The 12998-nt window shown below is 60.7% G+C and overlaps 3 protein-coding genes across 4 annotated transcripts; all 3 read left to right on the forward strand.

The window, feature by feature from the left end:
* The first annotated feature begins 1325 nt into the window (after window positions 1-1325).
* On the forward strand, window positions 1326-5326 carry JDV02_001744 (uncharacterized protein). Its single transcript, XM_047982700.1, has 6 exons — window positions 1326-2105; window positions 2207-2621; window positions 2694-2963; window positions 3013-3676; window positions 3738-3980; window positions 4031-5326. The coding sequence occupies exons 1-6, from the start codon at window positions 1805-1807 to the stop codon at window positions 4718-4720; spliced, it is 2583 nt and encodes an 860-aa protein (XP_047838666.1). The 5' UTR covers window positions 1326-1804; the 3' UTR covers window positions 4721-5326.
* A 282-nt stretch (window positions 5327-5608) lies between these two features.
* JDV02_001745 (Glutathione transferase) lies at window positions 5609-9210 on the forward strand. 2 transcript variants are annotated; one of them, XM_047982701.1, is made up of 8 exons: window positions 5609-6576; window positions 6717-7239; window positions 7326-7420; window positions 7488-7674; window positions 7751-7837; window positions 7906-8031; window positions 8127-8885; window positions 8970-9210. In XM_047982701.1, exons 1-7 carry the CDS (start codon window positions 6029-6031, stop codon window positions 8370-8372), a joined length of 1812 nt encoding a protein of 603 aa, XP_047838667.1. In that variant the 5' UTR covers window positions 5609-6028; the 3' UTR covers window positions 8373-8885; window positions 8970-9210. The 2 variants fall into 2 exon arrangements, with proteins under 2 accessions (XP_047838667.1, XP_047838668.1); XM_047982702.1 differs by having other exon boundaries at window positions 7751-8031.
* A 3216-nt stretch (window positions 9211-12426) lies between these two features.
* JDV02_001746 (uncharacterized protein) lies at window positions 12427-12917 on the forward strand (the record flags this gene model as incomplete). The annotated part of the gene is made up of 1 exon (XM_047982703.1): window positions 12427-12917. Exon 1 carries the CDS (start codon window positions 12432-12434, stop codon window positions 12915-12917), a length of 486 nt encoding a protein of 161 aa, XP_047838669.1. The 5' UTR covers window positions 12427-12431.
* Window positions 12918-12998: the final 81 nt, after the last annotated feature.

A 12998-nucleotide genomic window follows, 5' to 3' on the forward strand; every position in this document is an offset into this window, starting at 1 on the left:
GTAACTACCGTACATACTAAGTTAGTCCCTTGATGTAGAGCGGCGTCTCGGTGGGGGGAAAAACTGGCGCTTCACTAACTTGAAGCTTTGTTGGTGCGGAAACTTCAGCGCCCCCCGGCCCCGGGGTCGTCAAGGTGTCGAAGAGTCGGTGCACTCACTCACACAGTCACTGGTGGGCGCAGCCGTTGCAGCGCCGCGCTCCCGCACGAGGGTTTATTAGCACTGAATGTTTGTCATTTGTGTCACCATGGATGCCCCCCCCCCCTCCTCACCGTTGGACGGACTTGAAGTTGGCTCCCGTCTTGTTCAGTCGAGTCTCGCTGTCTCGGCGATACCGACGGTAATACTCCTAAAATACCAAACAAAAAAAAGTATCAAGTATTGCTGTCGATTGCAGGCGCGCAAAGACGAGCCTGTCTCGTCGTCGACTTTTTCTTGGAGGGCCGTGCCCAAAGATGACCACCCCACCCACCACCACCACCACCATGGCCCGACGGGGCGCGCTGGCCAAAAACCTCCCCCATCCCAGTCAACCGCCATTCCCCCCCTACCCCAGCTGATGCGGGCGGGCGGCTGGGCCCCACTGGGGTCAGCACACAGAGGGCGCGTTGATTGACGGGATGGACGGGGGGGGAAACGATGGATGAGTGAATGAATGGATCACGGCAGCCGCGCCAGGCAGCCAGGAGGCCACCTAATAACGACCTACCTGGCTAGTTAACTCGGGTACCTGTACTATATTCGCATGCGCGTTCGTGCACACCCCGCGCTGGGTTGGGCTACCGCTGGTCTCTTTGCGGCGCACACCTGCAGCAGCGTTGAGCCACCAGCCAGCACCAGCAGCCCCCGGGCCCGTCCAGTCCACCGGGCGGTGCGGAGTCGAGGCGGAGTCCGCCTTGGTCCTCGCGGGCGGGAGGCGGCCGACCATTTGGACAAGTGGTCTGGTCTGGCTGGGTCGTGGCCTGGTTGACTGACGCAGGAGGCAGCCACGCGGTGCGGTGGATCCCTACGTACATACCTACACGTAGCCGTCGTCGTTTGGTGGTGGCTCTGGCGCCGCGCCGCACGCCCGTTTTTGTCGTTCGTGGTCGTGAAGAGCTTGGTTGATGATGATGATGATGATGGATGAGCGAGGATGGGTGGGTGGGTGCATCCGTCCAGCGGCCCCCGTCGGTGGGTTCCCGCCCCAGGCCCCAGTGAGCTTCCGACGCGCACCACAGAAGCAAGGCATGGCAAGACAAGGCATCAATCTACAGCACTCCATTTCCTAGCGCTGTCTCCATAGTTCTTCACCCGCTGCCGTTAGTGCTCCCAACCGCCTCCGCCTCCGCCGCCGCCGCCGACGCCGCCAAAATCCGAGCCCGTCTTTCTAGGCCGGCCCCAGCTTCACGCCCCATCATCCCGTTCTCCAACACCACAACCATCCGTTTCACTCTCCATCTCCTCCCCTCCCGAGTCCCTTGATCAAACGACAACGACGACGAACGGGCCGCGACCCGAATTGCGAGCCTGAGCCTTGCCCCTCATCGGCGCACGACTTTCATCCTCCCAAACGAGCCACGCCTGCCGCAGCGCATCTGCAGCGCACTGCCAGGGCTCTTTCACCCCCCCGCGCCGGGAGGATCGGGGCGCTGCGTCCCGCTCACAAGCTTCACCCCCCGACTGACGAAGCGACGCCTTGTGCGCCCGCTGGCCGTCGCCTCTCATCCTGTATCACCGTCGCACACGCGCATATACCCTAGTACAAAAGCCCCCTTCGACACAAGGCGTTCGTCAAACGCGATTAAGCTCACGACCGCCCACCATGCCTGGGTCCTCGGACAACGGCTCCTCGAGCAACGGCAAAGAGGTGCCCCAGAGCCCGCCCGGCAGCGATACCATCCACGCCGCCTCCGCCGGCGACTCCGCCATTCCCGACAATGCCAGCGTCCCCAAGCCCAAGCGCCTCGCGTGCATGATCTGCCGCAAGCGCAAGCTCAAGTGCGATGGCGTGAGGCCCAGCTGCAGTACATGCTCGCGCCTCGGCCACTCGTGCGCCTACGACGAGCAGAGGAGGAAGAGCGGCCCGAAGCGCGGATACGTCAAGGCCCTCGAGGAGCGCCTCAGTGAGTTTTTTCTTTCTTTTTTGCCCGTTCAGCGCATTTCTCGTTCTTGGTTGCTATCGACGAGGCAAGGATGGGTTCCTGGCTAACACGTACCCTCGCAGAGCAAGTCGAGACTCTGCTCAAGACGCAAGATCCGGCCCCGGCCAACACGAGCCCTTCAAAGGCCATGGGCATGTCCATGTCCGGCACGCGCAATCCCGCTGCCGCCAACGGCCTGCCCGTCGCCAACCCGCCCATGGGCATAGCCGGAGACCACGATATGGATGGCCGGTGGCAACACTTCAACGGCGAGTCGCCGCGGCAAGGCGCCATGGACGACTTCAACTTCAACGCCAATATTGGCATGCCCATGAACAATGTCGGCGGCAACTTCACCTGGGAGATGATCGGCCTCGGTCTCGAGGAACCCTTGCCGCCGCAGGAGACGATTGATGAGCTGCATCAGGTCTACTTTGAAAAAGTCCATCCCTCGGTGCCCATGATTCATCGCTACCGCTATCTCGCCGCCATGAATTTGTATGCGCCCCCCTCCTTGAGTAGTGCCGGACTGTGAGTTCATCCCTCTAACTTGTATGTGTGTGTGTTTAGGGCGCCAAATCAGCGACCACCAGTCTGCCTCCGCTACGCCATGTGGACGATGGCTTGCTCCATCACAGACAAGTATTCCGACCTCAAGGACCTCTTCTACCAGCGGGCGCGCAAGTATGTCGAGGCCGACTACGTCAAGGGCTACGGCGAACACATGATTTCGGTCGCACACTGCCAGACGCACATTCTGTTGGCCTGCTACGAGATGAAGATGATGTACTTTCCCCGAGCGTGGATCAATACCGGCTCGGCCGTTCGCCTGGCGCAAATGTATGTCTTGGCCCTACGTGATGAACTCAGGATCTCTAACGCCCCCTAGGATCGGGCTGCACCGCTTAGACGGCCAAGGTCTGGACGTGAAGCAATGTTTGCCACCGCCAAAGGACTGGACGGAACGCGAGGAGCGACGCCGTACCTTTTGGATGGCCTTTTGCGAGGATCGCTATGCCAGCATCGGCACCGGATGGCCCATGACGATTGACGAGCGCGACATCATGACCAAGCTGCCCTCCTCGGAAAGTGCCTACGACATGAGCCGCCCCGAACAGACGCAGACTCTCGCCGAGTGCACCGGACCGAATGGGGCCGGCAAACTGTCGTCGTTTGGCGGCATCGTCCTCATGGCCTGCCTGTTTGGCCGCAACTTGGTCCATCTGCACCGTCCCGACGACGACGATCTCGACCACGACCTCAACGGCCCGTTCTGGAAGCGCCACCGCCAGATGGACAACATCCTGCTCAACACCTCGCTCTGCCTCCCCGCTCACCTGAAACTGCCGGGCGGCCTCAACAACCCCAACGTCGTCTTCACAAATATGAGCATACACACGTCGACGATTTGCTTGCACCAAGCCGCCATCTTCAAGGCCGAGAAGAATAAGCTCGCGGCGTCGGTCAGCTCCGAGAGCAAGGTGCGGTGCATAACGGCAGCCAACGAGATTGCCAGCATCATGCGGACCATTTCTCACATGGACTTGTCATCTGTAAGGACATGCCCGTGCGAATCGACATGTGGAGGATGAACGCTGACATGACTATGCGCAGATGAACCCCTTCATTTCGTTCTGTCTTTATGTGGCGGCTCGAGTTTTTGTACAGTACCTCAAGAGTCGGCCAGACGATGCGCAGACGGCGGATTCGCTACGATTCCTCCTGTCGGCCATGAACGCTCTGAAGCGCAGGAATCCCTTGACGGAGTCGTTCCTCGTCCAGCTGGACGTTGACTTTGAGGCGCTGGCCGCGCGCATCCCCAAGTTGAGGAACGCATTCCCTCGGCCCGAAGACAGCGTAAGTGGTCCACTTGCAGATGAAAGACGTTTCAATGCTAACGAGAGCAGCCTGGCATGGGCAACGGGGCTGGAGGCAAGAACCAACCCATATGTGACGACCCCGAAGGCGTGCAAGGCATCATGGCCTACCGCAACGAGTGCCACTTCATGAAGATGTCCGGGGACGACGGCAACGCGGCGACGGCACCAGATCTGGTAGACTCAAACGAAAGCACCGCGCCGCCGGGCTTTGCGCAGGCGTGGCTCTCGGCTGACCAGCAGTCATTACCGGTGCTGACGCCCAGTTCGGGCACCATGTACGACAAGAGCGGCGAGAACCAGGATGCGCAGGGATCGCCCGACGGCGGACCGTCGAACGGACCAACGCCAAACTCGAGCGGCACCGGGTCAGATGTCAAGCCACACTTGGGAGCCGGCCACATGAACGGAGCAGCACCGGAGGCGACGTTCCGGCCTCCCATATCACCGCAGCAGAACATGATCAACCCCCCTCACGGCATGGACACGGCGAACCACCAGAACTTCTTTGGCGATTCGGGCTTCATCCCGCAGAGCATACCCCAGCAGGGCAACGGGTTTGGGATGCCGACCGGCTCCTGGGAGGACATGAACGGGCAGCCAGCGGGCATGCAGCATGTCGGTGAGGGTGTGCTGCGAGCTCTCATGAACATGGGCCCAATGGACGCCATGGACCTCTCGTCGTGGGACAATGGGGCCGACACACACATGAGAGGGTGACTCGGACGGAAGGGTGGACAGATGTTTTCTGTTTGAAACAAGAGCGGCAACGTCGGGGATCCGTCTCATTCTCTATGACGGCACGGTGGACAGCGCGGATGTGCTTTTTACGGTTTGCGAGCGCGCGCGGGCCAGCTGTGCCAGGCGGACAGCGGCATATGGGACAAATGGCGTTCAAACGATGTACTACCTGGCCGCCGACTCTCGTTTTCTATCTTTTATCCTCTTTTGGCGGCCGGGATGGTTGGTGGGCAGGCATATCTTTTGGGCGGACAGGGTGGAGGGGGATACTGATCAACAAACTAACTTACTATTTGGATGTACTACTACTACTACTACTACTACTACTACTACTTGATATATTTTACGTCAGAGAGAGGAGGGACCGGCAGGAGAGACGACGACGACGACGACGACAACGACAACGCTGCCGCAGCTGCAAAGTGCATACGTTGACGGCTGGTTTGGCTGTTTTTATTCTTGGGGCTTGGATGGCCAGGCGAGTCGGGTTGGGTTAGTGCTATGCTTGGATAATGAAAAAGACACCCCTTCACTCGCGCAATCGGTCTGTCTGTGAGGCGCGCGCATGGAGAAGCTGCTCCAGAGGATGGATAGAGAGATCTTCCTCGTTGTCTTTTATTTGGTCGATCAGCTCGCGACACTGTGAGCCGGCAACGGGTAGTAGGTAGGTAGATGCTCCACATCCGGAGAATAACGTTACGTAGTAACTTAGTTCAGTAGTTTATGAAAGACACGCACGTCATGTTCAGATGATGGATGGGGGTGCTGCTGTGCTTTTTTCATTTTTCCTGGCCAAAGATCGATCAATAGGTTGGCGTGGGGCTCATGCGCCCGCACGCGGATTGCCGCTCTTCAAGTCACGCGTCGGCCCCACCCAATGGCTTGACGATGGACGACGCCCCGTTGCTCCTCACCCATCATCCGTAAAAGCAGCACCGAAAAAAAGACGACGAGCCTGACCCCCCCCCCCTTTCTTGTGTGTAAGTCAGCGACGAGGGGAGGGGAGTCGAGAAACGCGAGCAGGCAAAGAAAGGGTAGTCGGCAGACGGAGCGACCACGGGCGACGTGCTGGACCGGGAGCTGGAAGGGACTCGCCCAGCCCGCTGCATCGCCAACGAGGAGCAGGAGCACCGCCGCTGCCCGAGGTTCTGAACGCCATCCCGGCGAGCGTCGAGGACGGACTCGAGCCGGAGCTACTACGTAACCTACCCCCCCCAGGGGCTGGCACGAGGCGGAAGAGGCCCGTGGCAACTTCACAAGGATCGACGGCGGCGGCCCGACGACGCGATGGCCGCCTACGCCGGCGAGGGCCACCACTTCCGCTTGGACCTCGGGGTCGGGCCGCCAGGAGGCGCGGGCCTCGACGGCTACAACCCGCATCCCCGACCTCCTCCTCCTCACCACCACCACCACCACGGACACGCTCTCGACGCGGGGCCCACGGCGGCGGCGGCGGGCCTCGACGGCACGTACCCGTTGCAGCATGGCGCCCCTGCGGCACTTGCTGCTCCCGCGGGGAGGCGCCGGCGGCGGCAGCGACAGGCGGGGGACGGCGACGGTGGCGGAGGGAGCAACAGCACCGGCGGCCAGTTTGGCATTCTCGCGCCCACGACGATGCCCGGCGCCGGCTCCGTCTCCGTCAGTGCTGTTCCGCTATCCGACGCGCATCAGGGCCGGCCGGTTGGGACCCCCTCGACGGCAGGCCTCGGTCGGGACACGGGCGAGAGGACGGTCGGGAAGCTGAGCGGCCGCATCGTCCTTGATCCGCCGGACCTGCAGGCGTGGCGGGAGAAGCTGTTCAACGTCAGCGACACCCTTGTCTTGACCGATGAGCAGTGCGTCTCTCTCTCTCTCTCTCTCTCTCTCTCTCTCTCTCGTGTATTGCCTTCGAATGAGTCCGTGGCGTGCGTGTGTGATCCTCGTGGGACGCGAGGGATGGCGCCCCCGAGACTAACCAGCCCAACCACTACTCTAGATTCGAGGTGTACTTCCCGCACGTGGACAACATCTACTCACACCGCTCGACGCAACGGTACAAGCGAAAGCCCTTCATCTCGCACTACTATGACTGCCGGATGAAGGGACGGCCGCCGGGGACGCCCAAGTCGGAGGACCCGAACAAGAAGAAGCGCAAGCGCGTGGCCCGCGAGCGCGACCTGTGCGACGTCAAGATCCGCATCACCGAGTACTTTCCCGGCGCGTTCCTCGACCGCGACACCGCCGTCGCCGCTGCGGCTGCCGTGGCCACCGGCACAGCCGCCACGCTCACCGCGGGCGCGGGCGCGGGCGCGGCGGCGGGTGCGGCGACGGTGGCGCTGGTGGTGCCCGAGGGCCAGCGCTTTTGGGCGATCCAGCGCGTCAATGGCAACGGCGGCAACGGCAAGGGGGATGGGATCGCTGGTCCGCACAGGCATACGCTGCAGCGCAGCGATGAGATTAAGCGGAACAGCGTGCAGCGGTGGCTTGCCGACAGGGACAAGGAGGTCAAGAAGATACAGGTGAGTGGCGCTCGTGCCGCGGCCACGGCGAGTCAGGAAAACAGACGGACGGACGGACGGACAGGCGGCCTGACGCAAAGATGCAGAAGCAGATCCCGCGCAAGGCCACCGGTGCGGCCCTGGCGACGACAAAGAAGCACTCCAAGGAGAGCGACCTGAAGCTATATGCTGCGTGCTACTGGTGAGGCCCATGTACACTACGCAGCCGTATGACAGGCCTCCACGCTGACGACGACGGCCCCCATCAGCCCATTTTCGCAGCGGGTGTGGATCGCACTCGAGGCAAAGGGCCTGGCCTACCAGTACTGCGAGACGGATCCTCATCGCGGCCGACCAGCGCCTACGGCAATCCTCGAGGCAAACCCTCGAGGGCTCGTCCCTGCTATTCGCCAGGGCGAATGGGCATGCGCCGAGAGTACCGTGATTCTCGAATATGTATGTACTCCGTCTCTTGTCGCGCCGAAGGCAAGTCTTTGGCGTTCTCGTGGCGCTGCTGACAGTGCAACAACAGCTCGAGGACATATATCATGGGAGCCGGGCACCACTGTTCCCGTCCGATCCGCGCCTCAAGGCGAATTGTCGCCTCTGGATTGATCATGTATGTCTTCAAAGGGGGTTCACACAGCGTCTTTGGGGCCGCCAGAAGCGTTAACGTCTGGGGGGCAGATCAACTCCCGCGTGGTCCCATCCTTCTTCGCCGTGCTACAGGCCGCCGACCTGGCGCAGCAGAGCGCCGCGACGGAGCAGCTGCAGGGCCACATTACGAGCCTCGTCCTCGCTGCCGACGAGCACGTGAGTGTAGTCCCCGACGCGCCCCTTGCGTGGAAGGGGGGGAACAATTGCGCGCAGAGCAGGCTCGCTGACCTCGAGATCGCTCTCGTTCGCAGGGCCCGTACTTTCTCGGCTCCTCTCTGAGCCTAGTCGACGTGCACTTTGCCCCGTTTGCGCTCCGTCTCTCGCGCGTGCTTGGGCCGCTTCGAGGGTGGGCTGGCCCAGTGCCCGGCACTCGTTGGCAGAGGTGGCTCGACGCGCTCGAGGGCGACCCGCACGTCGCGGCCACGACCAGCCTGGACGACATGTATGCCGAGACGGCACAAATACTCGTACAGCCTCCGGCGTCCTTGTCGGCATGAGACTTGGCGAGGCACTGGTGCGCATATGGCGATGCCGGCCTGAGGATAGGCAGCAGTGGGCTCTGCTGCCCGTTGCGCGGGCTCATCAGCAGGCGGGTGGCTGTTTCGAGAGCGGGAGGGAAACACTGAAAGAGCACTCGCAAGAGCGCCGCCTGCCAGGGGGTTGGGTCTAGTGGTCAACAAACCGCTGGCAACACACAATGATGGCTGCCACTACGACTGTTCTGGGGCGAGGGGCGTGTGTGTCGCTGTTTCAGGTCTCAGCACGCGACGGTTCCCACACGCCCGGGCATTTGATTTGCGGTTGGTGCGTCGGGGCAGGCAAAAGCGACCGAGACAGGCGGTGCTGTTTGCTGCAGCTGGGCAGATGCGCCATTAGACTTGCCTGTCGAGGCAGCGACGCGAAGGGCGGGCGTCGGGATGCGCCGCCACGCCTTTTCTCCATAACGCCAATAGCTAAACACGGTTTGTTCTTTGGGGAGAGGTGGTGCCTCGTGTCGTCGGGGAACTATGGTATGTCTGGCTCGCGCATGGGATGTGCAAAGTGCCCAAGGTGCTAATAAAGGGATCACGAGATGTCCTGGTCCACGGGCGCAGATTATGATGCACTAATGCGTAGTTACCGCCATTCCCAGCGATGTTGGGGCTGCTGCGGGCGCCGGTTGCAACTTGTTGCTGTCCACCTATCCCTTTGACAGTGGTAAGGCCGCACCTGGGTTCCGCGCTCCACCTTCCCCTAAGTACTCGACGGTTACTTAGATCTTCGTGCTGTTTGGGTGGCAATAGATGTAACAATAGAGTGCTGAGACAGATCGGTAGTGCTTCTTCGACCTCCAGCTTTATATGGCTATAAACGTACCGGCAACCAGCCGCTCGCTCAGTGGATGAGATCCCTGCAAGTGACCAAGGTGAGGCCTTAGCACTGTTAATGGGATGGCTGGCTGGCTGCCCTGGGACCGGACCTGGCATCATGCCTGGCCTCCCTCCAACCATGCAGGTACAGACGGTGCAGCTCGTCCCCATCTTTCGGAATGCCGTGCCGCACGGCCACCCATGTCACCTTGCGAAGAGCCTTGGACGCCGAGTTTTGATGGATTCGGCCTTGCGGGCGCCATTGAAGTAACTCCAGTTTAGTAGTTAGTGCCATGAAGTGCTGTACAGTACATACCTTAGCAGGTATGTACGTCAGTACCTCCAGGTTAGAACCATCTTTGCCACTGACGTGGCACTAATGCAGGTGCCAGCCATGCAGCCTCGTTCCGAGCCGTTGAGTGGCCCATGAAAAGGGGAGAATCAAAGATTGCCCACCGGGATCCCCCCAAGGTCCCCCCCCCCCCCCCCCACGATAGTTTTGCGAACTGAGAGGCCACGAGGCGCGGCCGCCAGTGCCGAGCAGGAGGGAGTCGATGAACGCCTCGCGGGAAGCTTGACCGTAAGCATGTCTTTCGTAGCGAGGAAATTGCCAAAGATGTATTTTTTTTTTAAAAAAAAGAGAAAAAGAGAAAAATAAAAAAGACCAGTATCCGACAGGACAATGAGGCGGGGTTTTGCTTGTGTCCATCGTCATCGCCAGTCACCCCGTTTCGTCCCGTTTCGTCCCGTTTCGTCCCGTTTCCGAATCCCCACCCCCCCTCCCCCCGCAAATGTGCCACGGCGGGGTGCGTGTACGTCTGCTTTTTGTACAGCTCCCGAGTCGAGTTGGTCGCCGGCAATCCCCTCTCTTCTTTACCTTTTATTTTTTTTTTGTTTTGCTATGGCATGTAGCTAGCACGGGAAGAAAATGACGAGATGGTAACGAGCGGTCGTGAGGTGACGCAGAGGGGATGTTGATGAGCCTCCAACCAGTGCGGCGACGCTTGCCCTCTTCCTCCGTGCAGTGGTTACGGGATACGCGTCCGAGGCGCGGAGGGGCCGACCGACCGGTCTTTTTTTTTCTTCTTTTTTTTCCCTTCCCCTCACCCCTCCCCCCTCCAGTGTGCCTGCCACCACCACCACCATTGCAGCACGGTCCTGGCCAGGATGCCAGGGTATAGTGGAGGGCCGACTGCGCGGCGAGAGGCCCCTTGAGACCGTCTTACTTGCGAGAAGGCGGTGGTGGGTGGTCGGGCGGGTGGATGGATGCCGTTGTCAACACTCAACCTGAAGAACCGGGCCGCCTGCCAGGTGCAGACAGCAATGCCGTTTCGATTCAACCCACCCATCCTCGCCCTCGTCCCCCGTCCTCTGACCGTGGCGTACGTAGCAGTAGTACGTTAGTGCCGTCGTGAAGGGCCAAGAGGTTCGGAATCCCCATCCCCGAAGGCAAACGATTACTGGGTACCGAGTGGTCTCATCGCGTCGGGGTGTGCCGAGTACACAAGACAAACAAGGTACACGATGGGAGCGTCTTTTTTTTTTGAATGTGCACTACTACTTACTTAGTAACTGGTAGGTACTGACATCCCGTGGTCAGTAGAGCAGCTTGTTGCCAGCGCGCGGTGCCCGTCAAGGTCGGCAGGTACGTAAGGTATTGCCTGCTGATCGTCGGGCGGCGTGGATGGGAGGGTCGACGAGTAGTTAGGTTGTTCTGGAAGCTTTTCCCCAGGGGACAGCTGAAAAGTTGCGAACAGGGTGGGGCGCGGTGTCAACCGCAGACAAGACACCATCAGGTAGGTAGGTCGCCTGTTCCTGGGCGGCGGGCCCATCACTCCAACGGGCACTAATAATAAGGCTCGATCGAGGCAGATGCGCGCCAGCACCCCAGGCAGCGCAGGACCCACTCCATCCACCCACCTTCCATGCAATGCCACGGACAGCCCTGTGGTCCCAGGCTCTACCTTAGAAAGTACGTTAGTAGCTTCCTAGCTGCCCTGCCAAACCACGACTCCAACCACAGCTAGCGTGCCAACTCACCGGGGTAAGTCTCACAGCTGCCATCGACACAGTCCGTCCCGAGGCAACGAACATGACCTATCCGTCCCACCTCCCTCCTCCAACCCAAAAGCCGCCGAGTTCCACCCCGGCCAGAGCCACGGAATTGCCTCACTTGCCCATCAGCCCCCACCGCTGTCATGACCGAGTCTTGCCGAATATCGTCCCTACTACCTGACCGTGTACTTTCCTCTGTAGGTAGCTTGCTCCCTGCGAGGCCTCGCAACGGCGCCTTTCGATACGCACACGCCGTGCGCTCGTGGCTCGACACCCCCAATGCGAAGCTCGCGGGCACATGGATTGACACTCTTCCACGTACTTGCCCTCGACGGATGCTCACCTAGGTACTTTGACTAGTACTAGGTAGGCAGCAAAGGAAGCATTCGGTACTTTGAAGCAAGTGACGGTTGAACATTCCCTCCCATCATCCCCCCCGCCCCCCCCCCCCCGGGCCTCCGCGCGGTCTGCCGTGAAGCTCTCCGGCCCCGTTCAGCTAGGTCTTTTACACCGCAGTCGCCGAGTGGCCGGGACATGTACGCACGCTATGGTGGTTCTCTCGCCGCCGCGCGGCGGACCCACACGCGTGTGATGAGATGTGTACTGCCATTTACTCCCGTTAGTTGACGCCGCGCGAGAAGAACCGCACAGCCACTGCGCTCCCCTCCTCCCCTATTCCGAGACTCGCCAAGGTGGGCGCTCTGTTCGTACCTGGACAAGGGGTTGCTGCTTCGTTACCTGTCCTAGAGACTTTATAAGAGAGCTGCTTCTCCCTTTACTCACTTCTCAGTTCGCTTTTCTCCTCTCGAGCAGGCCCTTCGTTCTGCAGGCCTTGCGCATATACACTCTAACAACTCTGACACGCACACACACACACGCACGCACGCACATACTGGCATAGATACACACTGGTATACACACATACACGCAGTGTCTCTCTCCCCTCTCCCCTTTCTCTTCCTCTTTGTGTAACCAACCGCAACCACTTCCCCCGGCCGCAGCCCCAACCCTCCTAGCCCTACGTCACTCTTCAGCTACCCGCCGAGGCAGCGACAACAACACCACAACTCCCGCAAGCCAGGCCGAAGCCTTCCTGTCTTCTCTTCACACCTTCCTTCGGGATCATTATTGAACCCCACGGCGTCACTCGTCATGATGGAGTACAAGTGGTCGATCGAGGCCATCGTGGCCCTGGCCACGGGCGGCCCCCTCTTGATCCTCGCCGCCGTCGTGCCTCTGGCCAAGTGGTTCGCTGCCCGCGGCCGCCGTCAGCATGAGGAGGGGGAGGGGGAGGAGGGACACGATCTCGAGAGGCAGGATCCGCCCGCGCCGGGTCGCCGCTGCTCCGAGTCCATGTTACCCGTCGTCCTCATCGGTGACGGCGATGGGGGCTCTGCAACGCCCTCGACCGTCACCCTGCCGCCTCCGGCCGCGTTTTCCCCTACCGGGCATCACGAAGACATATCCGCGTTCTTCGACCAGCGTCTCGAGAGCTTCCAATTCCTTCGTAGAGGCAGCGTCTTCGGCCGTCACTCTGCCGCCTCCGGTCGTGGTTCCCCCCTCAGTCGTCGCGGAGACGCACCTTCTTCCAACACCGCCTGGCTAGCTTCCAGTCCCCCCTCCGACGTACACCAATAGCCCTCGATACAGTTTCAACGTGATATATATGAGCTGCCTCACAAGTAAGCGCGATTTCTCCTGAAATCCGAGACTAGATGT

This window comes from Purpureocillium takamizusanense, chromosome 1 (assembly GCF_022605165.1).
Source record: "Purpureocillium takamizusanense chromosome 1, complete sequence".
NCBI lineage: Eukaryota > Fungi > Ascomycota > Sordariomycetes > Hypocreales > Ophiocordycipitaceae > Purpureocillium > Purpureocillium takamizusanense.